Source organism: Suncus etruscus, chromosome 8, assembly GCF_024139225.1.
Source record: "Suncus etruscus isolate mSunEtr1 chromosome 8, mSunEtr1.pri.cur, whole genome shotgun sequence".
Lineage (NCBI taxonomy): Eukaryota > Metazoa > Chordata > Mammalia > Eulipotyphla > Soricidae > Suncus > Suncus etruscus.
Window position 1 is genome coordinate 49,301,962 of NC_064855.1, and position 7,945 is coordinate 49,309,906.

The 7,945-nt window shown below is 43.0% G+C and overlaps 1 protein-coding gene across 1 annotated transcript in view; it reads right to left on the reverse strand.

The window, feature by feature from the left end:
* The window catches only part of STARD13 (StAR related lipid transfer domain containing 13), a 273,101-nt gene extending 267,590 nt beyond the window's left edge, over positions 1 to 5,511 (reverse strand). The window contains exon 1 of the mRNA XM_049778753.1: positions 5,239 to 5,511. Coding sequence (XP_049634710.1) covers positions 5,239 to 5,362 — 124 coding nt within the window. The 5' untranslated portion in view covers positions 5,363 to 5,511. The remainder of the gene's footprint in view (positions 1 to 5,238) is intronic.
* Between the last annotated feature and the right edge of the window lie 2,434 nt (positions 5,512 to 7,945).

Genomic DNA, 7,945 nt, shown 5'->3' on the forward strand with positions numbered 1-7,945 from the left:
ACTGAAATTTTGTGGAATTAGTGTTTCTCAAATGAAAGTCAAACTTTTCAGTGTTTTAAGTTAGTTTGTTCTTGGCAGTGATATAACTTCCTGTGTCTAAGGAAAATGATTTAAAATGAGACTATAAAAGAGATCAAAAGACTTGGATATCAATTAGTTCACAGGCTACCTAAATATTGTTATGTGAACCTAAAGGAATCAAACATATGGATTAAATTTTCATTAAAATAGAGGAGGGCTTTAAAATAACGGAGGCAAAAAAAAAATGAAAGAAAGAAACTCATTTGGATTTTCTCAGATCTTAATGTTTGAAAAGTAGTTCAAGTTGCTTACAAACACTGAGAGTTAAAGGGTATGCTGCTGTCTAAAAAACTTAATGATGTTGTAAAAGTTAAAAATTGTTTGTGGCCAGAAAGGTGGCTGAGTGGCTCAAGGTGCTTGCCTGGAAAGGTTGAGGTCATGAGTTTAGATCCTAATGCTTCCACATGATGCTCTGAGGTGTTCAGGATAGACCCATGTTTGTGATCTCTGATAAAAGAGACCTAAAAGTTACTAAGTAATTTCAAAGACTTTCCTGGAAAGTGTGAGGCCTCTGTCAACCCCTTTTTGCCCTTATGTGCTGATATAATCCTAATAGTTCTGTTGGTAAGGATCCTAGAAAGGGTCCAGAAGATGGCCCAGCTGCTCAGAAAACACGTAGGTGGAGTCTGATGTCCTGAACCTAACCCTGATGACATAGGTTCCTGATCACTAAACATTCTGAAGTTCCCAAGAAGAGAAAATTAAAAAAAAAAATAATGGCTTTTTTGGAACATTCTTGGTGTGCTTTTGTTTACTCCTGTTTTTGTGCTCAGGAATTACTCCTGGCATGGGTTAGGGGACCATATGAAAGGTACACACTTAACCTGCTGTATTATGGCTCCAGATTACCATATACATTATGTTTTAATCATAAATACTGATGACTGATTAGTGAATAGGAGAAACCAAAAGAACCTTTAGCTTATCCACCTTGAAGGAACCTACTATGCCCTTAGGCTTTATGACAGCAACTCATTCTTAGAGCCTCTGCTGTTCTGCTTACAGTACAGGGGATATATTAGACAGCAAAAGCCACATAGGGGCTGTAAAAGCTACATGTATTTGTTGTAAAACTCTAAGTTCATATCTGACCTAGTCCAATAGAGTGATCTGTGAGTAAGATTTCTTAGGTACATTGTCTTATCACTGTCAGGAAGAAAACTGGAGCATTTTTGTACCAATTAATTTGGTTATTCTTTTTTTTTTGGAGGGGGGTCACACCCAGCAGCACTCAGGGGTAGTACTCTTAGCTCTGCACTCAGAAGTCGCTCCTTGCAGGCTCGGGGGACTATATAGGATGCTGGGATTCAAATCACCATTGGCTGCGTGCAAGGCACATGCCCTACCACCGTGCTATCTCTCCGGTCCCTAATTTGGTTATTCTTAAAGAACAAACAAACTACAACCACTAAACTTTTTTTTTTTGGTCACACCCGGCAGCACTCAGGGGTTATTCCTGGTACTACACTCAGAAATTGCTCCTGGCAGGCTCGGGGGACCATATGGATGCCGGGATTCGAACCACTGACCTTCTGCATGCAAGGCAAATGCCCTACCTCCATGCTATCTCTCTGGCCCCGACCACTAAACTTTAAAATGTGCTTATCAATGTAGCAGGCTGGAAAATGAGCGTGGAGTGGGGGAATTAAGAACACTGGTGAAAGGAGGTAGACTCTGGTGGTGGGATTAAACATTACATATCTAAAACTGAACTATCAGTAATTTGGTAAGTCACAGTTCTTAAATTAAAAAATAAAGCTTGCAAATAACAGCAAGCCAAATTTTAAAGAAAAAATGGGAGGTAAAGCTATCTCCATAAAGCCATACAGGCGACTATGTAGAATAACAGAAAATGGGCTCAGATGGTATTTGACTTGCGAAAACTTGAGTTAGACTCTTGCCTGGAACACTAGTTTTGTAATATTGTGAATGAACAAAACAAGCACATCCCTGCAATGATCCATTTTGAGGTGACGGGAGAGGAAAAAAAACTCTTGTTCATGTTTTTGAGGTTAGAGTCTCAGAAAAATGAAAAAGTATGCATTGTCAAAAATATAAATCTGATATATAAAAATTGGCAGCTACTATAGAACTGGAAAGACATTAAAGAACTCACAAATTTATAAACTCAGTTTTAGCATTTGTTTTAAAGGAACTTATTTGTACATCTATCAAACATTTCTATTAGCTTCATTATTTGTGTCACTACAATGAGTGTCAAGAAATGCTTTTAGGGTCTAGAGAGATAGTAGAGTTGGTAGGACAATTGCCTTACATACAGCTGACCTTGCACTTGCCTTGCATACAGCTATACCCAGCACCCCAGTCCCTTGAGCCCTACTAAGAAAGATAGCATATGCAGTATCGGGATTAAGTTATGACCCCTGAAAGTATGGCCTCAAAACAAACTAAAAAGAATTTATTCTGCTTCTATATTTCCAAATACTTGAATATTTCTCTATTCAAATATGGCCCCATGGTATAGAAATTCACCGGCTGCAATTCTTCTGAATGTTGTAGTTCTTTTTCTTGCAAGATAGAATTTTTTTTGTTTGCTTGTTTGTTTGTTTCCTTTGAGTCACACCCAGGAATACTCAGGGGTTAATCCTGGCTCTGTACTCAGAAATCGCTCTTGGCAGGCACAGGGGGCCATATAGGATGCCAGGAATAGAACAGGGTATGTCTTGTACTGCCCGCATGCAAGACAAATGCCTTACTGCTGTGCTATCGCTCCAGCCCCTCAGGACAGAATTTCACGCAAAGTAAAAAGGGTTTTATCCAATAGAAAAAGACATAAAGGGTAAACAGACTCATATCAGTTTTTGGTGGAACATAAGCTTTATCTGGGGTGCAATTATGTAGTTAGTTATTTTGATATTGTGAACTGAACCATATAAAGAACACTTTTACAAATGAAGAACACCTACAATTGATGCCAACATTAATAACTTAAGTATTGAAGTGTCCCATAGCCAAAGTTCCATATTTTAGCTACTTTAGCAAGAAAACCCAAGGAAATCAATTTGCATCTAAAAGCTCCTTCATGGAGTTGGCTTGGTTTTGTGGCAAGCATCCCAGCTTGCTTAGAGAAGCAGAACTTGAAGGCTACTTTATAGAGGATTGTTTGGCCCAGTTGAATAACCTATTGGCACTTACAGTGAATGGAGTAGTAAGCAGATTATGGCTAGTATTCTGATTGAATATTTTTAAAACTCATACCACTATTTCAAAAAAGTTGTGTGACTCTGTGACAACTTAGACTCACTACTATGAAACCATTTTAACATTCATTTTTATATATTCATGACAATAAAATCTTCAGATAAAATTTCTTTCCCAGTCAACATTTCACCTTTCCTTCTTAACTGAATTGCCATGTAAAATTCAAAATTTTAATGAATTCAAAATTTATTATATTCTAGAGCAATTCTATTTGTTTTAAATCTTTATACTACACTCTCTTCCTTTCCAGGTCTCCTTTGGAGAAAGACATGACTGCAGTCATCTTTGGCCTCAGCTTCTATAAAAACCCAGCACAATCTTGGCAGCCCTCCTGGAAAGACTTCTTATTTCCTGAGGATCTATTGATTTAACAAACTTAACAAACTTAAATAACAGAAGCTAACAGAAGACATTTGCAGTAAATGTTCTGAAGTTATGAAGCAAAGATCATTTGCTAGAATGTAAGAATTTCTCTAACCTGATGGTGTCATTGTGTATGATAAAATTTATCATGATAATAGAAAAAGAGTTGTTAATTGTTATCAGTTGAGTTCTGTGATCCACAGATAGATCTTTTAAAACGAACAGTCCAACCTTTTGGTTTACTATAACTCAATTCCAGGCTCAGAGTGAAAAGTTTGTTTATTTCTTGGGTGCTTACCAAAAGGCAACCTGTGTCATTGAACAAATATGAGATGGATATTTTATGCCACTACACTCCTCATTGCAATCATCTATAACCTTTGCTTCCAATTGGACCAGTAGGTTGATACAAGCCTAATAATTCAGAAGACAGACTCTGGACATTTCAACTCAAATGCTATTAGATCCACGCAGATGTGGCTGAGTACATGCATAAAGAAGCGAGAATATCTAGCATATTATTTCTACGCTCCTGCAATAAGTAGAGGGGAGAGGCCAGACTGAAATTTCCCATTTCTCCCTTTGTAACCCCTTTCTTCTGTCCACAAAACTTTCTTCTCTAGAACTCCCTAGGCCACCTTGTGGTCAGTTCGTAATGCAGGAGCTACCCTGAGGTCACCTCAGTCTTACTTGGCCCTATTAACTGGAGTAGCTTCCAACAGCTAACACTTTGGAAAAGTGATCCCAAGTCCACAACATCGTGCAGCTATGATGAGTAGTAGGAGCTGAGTAGTAAACCCATTATTTGGGAAAGTAGAATGTGGCAAATAGCCAGATCTGAGGTCTGAATCTCAGACTATTAGCTGCTTCAGGGGTTCCCCCATCCCCACCCCCAAGATATGGTGACCAGGCTGCACACACAGAAGTAAGGCCAGAGCTTGGAGTCTGGGGAAGGTGCCAGGGCTGGATAGGATTCTCAAGGACCCCTTGGCTGTGAGTCAAGATCTCTCTTCCTCTCTTTCTGGGCAGTGGATTCCAAAAGGGAGGTCCCTCTTTGGCAGTCCTAAAGCAAGGAGTGATTCCCCAATAGGACTGAAGTGCTGGGCAGTTTCTTACAATTCCTTCCCTAAGTTTTTCTTTTCTGCTCCCGAATCTCACTCCTATCTATCTTACTACAGAACTTTGCCTGTGACCCCTCGCTGCCTTGTGTAAACGCTCTCCTCCCACACACGCCGTGGACCGGGGCCTCGTGGAAAAGGAGAGTTGGGACTCCGGCAGCCCTAATGCTGGGGGCGGGGGAGAGGGAGGGCCTGGAGCAGGACACCCATTCATTGACGGAGCTGGGTGGATGGATGGCGGCGCAGCAGGGACCTACCCAGTCCAAGTGATCCATTTCCTTCTCCCCGCAGCGTTTGGAAAGCCCTGCTAGGTAGCCCCAACCCCAGTCCCATCTGCCTAGTCTGAGAGCGGCGCCCAGCCGAGCTGTCAGTGTTAGCTGGGGGTGGAGGGGATGGAAGAGGGGGACCCCCCTGGCCCAGTCCCGGGAGGCCCCGGCGTCCCGCGGTCACCGACCTGCCAGCCGTCTCTCCCGGACGTTTCTCCAAAGCAGATCCCAGGCTCGGGTCGTGGAGTCGCGCAAGTGCTCGCTGATGGAGCGGCGGAGCTGCGTGGGCACCGGCTTCCGTGGGCCGCTCATCTTATCCCCGCGCTGCCTTCATCGCCGCCGCTCCCGCGTGGCCCATGCCGCACGCTCCCGGGGACGCCGGGCTCCAGACGTGGACACCCTCGGGGGTCCCGGGACCCGCTGCGGGCGCAGCATGGCTCGGTCGCCCTCGCGCACCGGTGGCTCGGGGTGCAGGGTCACCCTCCCCTCCGCACCCCCTCGTCCCCCGGCACCGGGTCAGGGTAACCTCCGCGCGCCTTCCACTCCTCCACACCCTTCCCACTACTGGCCCTGCTCCCGCCCCGCCGCTCTCTGCTCTGCACGCCCGCACGCCCGTCCTCCCTCCCTACGCCCCGCGCGCCCGGCCGGCCAAGAGCCCCACGGCTGCTGCCCGCCCTCCTCCCCGGTGGAAATCTGACAGCCGGGCCCCGACCGGGACGCCGGGAGTTTCCACTCCCCTGCCCACTGCACTGGACGGAAGAAGATCTGGGACTGTAAAGCCATTTCTTTCCCCGAGTTCTGGAGACTTTTTCCATCTTTGTAGACTCAGAAAACGCCCCCGACACAACAGCCACAACCACAAAATGTTCATTAACCAACCACAACCTTTCCCGAACAGCTCGAGATAGTTTTCCCCCAATTGAAGTCCCTGGCACTCAGTGGCTCAGTTTGGCTGACGCCCTCCCTAGTAGACAGACAGAGCTCCACATTAGAGAGATCCTTGCTAGAGAGATGTCCAGACTGCAGACTTCGGGGTCTTTCTGGTCAAATCTTTGATTTTCATTCGTGCAAAGATGACTGTGCTGTATACCATCACTCTAAAATGGATGTCAGAGTCAAACTTGGTCCATGGCCAGGCCATGATGTTGGAGGAAACTGTCTTGTCTTATGACAAGAGAAAATATAAAATGGGTTTACAGACACAGATAGATAAATAGTTATTGAGAGCTGTTTAAGTGATCAAGACTTGAACAGTTTTTAAAGTAGGATTCTGGGGTGCCGGAAACGTAGTATAGCGGTCAGGTGCTTGTCTGTTATGCCACTGATCCCTTTTTGACCCCTGGCACCCCAATAAAGTGCCCTGAATCTGACAAGAATGATCCCTGATCCTAGAGCCTGAGCACAGCCAAGTAGAGCATCCCCCCTATAAAGGGTCAAAAATAAAAAGTATTCTACAGATGTAAAATAAGAAAATAGAAGAGCTTTAAGGTACTTCAGCCAATAGCATAAGGTAGGATTATGGTTAGAAACAAACTCAGAATCCTGAAGAGGTTAGAGGGGATTTTTTTTTTTTTTTTAAATACTAGGAGATGGTGCCCATTTCATTCATTTCCCCAGGTCTAACACAACACTTAGGGTAGACAATACCAGTTCAGGTCTCAGGATGTCCTGCCATTCTCCAGGTTTTTCTTCTTAAGTACTGGGAGGATCTTACAGCAATCAGTTAAAACATTTTGCGTAATTCGATGATATGATTAATGTCCTACATCTCAAGTCTACTGAGAGGAAGTAAGCTTTTTCAAAAGAATATTTTTAAAAGGAAAATTGCTTCAATTTCTTTTTAAATGATTTGGACTAACCTGCCAAATAACCAGAGTTTAGTCAGCTGGTGGGCTTTTAAATAGATTTAAGATTAGTTGTTTCCAGTAAAGTTTAAAAATTAAATAGAGGTATCCAGTTCTTCATTGCATTTCCTGATTTGAGGAATGGAAACAATCACTTGAAGTATTCTAGCTACAAAGTGGGGTGGGCAGAAGAAATGTCAGCACAAACAGTATTCTTTCATTGTTTATTATGTTCGTTTAAAATATGTCCACTAGTGAAACATACTTTCGAATGGCCTAGAAAGTAATGATTGAGTGTTTTGTCCCATTCTAGTAAACCTTTGAAATCGTCAGTTATGAAGCAATAAGTCATGGATCAGATAATGGACTTGAAACTGTGGCAGCCAGTTATAGACTAATCCAGATTGCTTTCTGGACTTGGGCCAAATACTCTTTTGATTACATCCTCTGTTTTGTATGCAAGTAGTAGTAACCAAATGCTCTATAAAGAACAAGATTTGTGTTATCTTAAAGTGGCTGCTGTACAACAACAAAATGTTTCACAATTCTATTCCCAGGAAAGCTGCGCATTCCCTTTGCAAAAAGGCTCTCTAGGTGGAACAGAGGTAAGAGCTGAAACATTATCTACACAGGACAATTCAAGGATCAGTCCTGTTTTCACACTGGTCATCTAGTTCTAAAGATCTTGAGCCCCTATTGCTTTCTGTTTTAATGAATATTTTATATCCAGGTGGTGTAGATTAGGGGTATTCTTTAATAACTAATTTAAAGATAAATTCTAGCATTGCAAGTTTGTTTAATTATGGCTATTGATGAATCCATGAATTTAGGATGGTCTAAAGATAAGTTGAATGAAAGGCTGGAGTGATCTATCTGGAACAGGTGTAAAAGAGCAGCCGGTGCCACACAGAATAGCCCAGCTCCCTCCCTGACTGCTGGCCCAGCTGTAAGCAATCCCAGCTGTGCACCCTGAGCTACAATCCCAAGAGCTCAAAATGGACAATTCAGCAAAGGAAAGGGGGCTAGTGAGAGATCTATCTGGGGTCTTTAT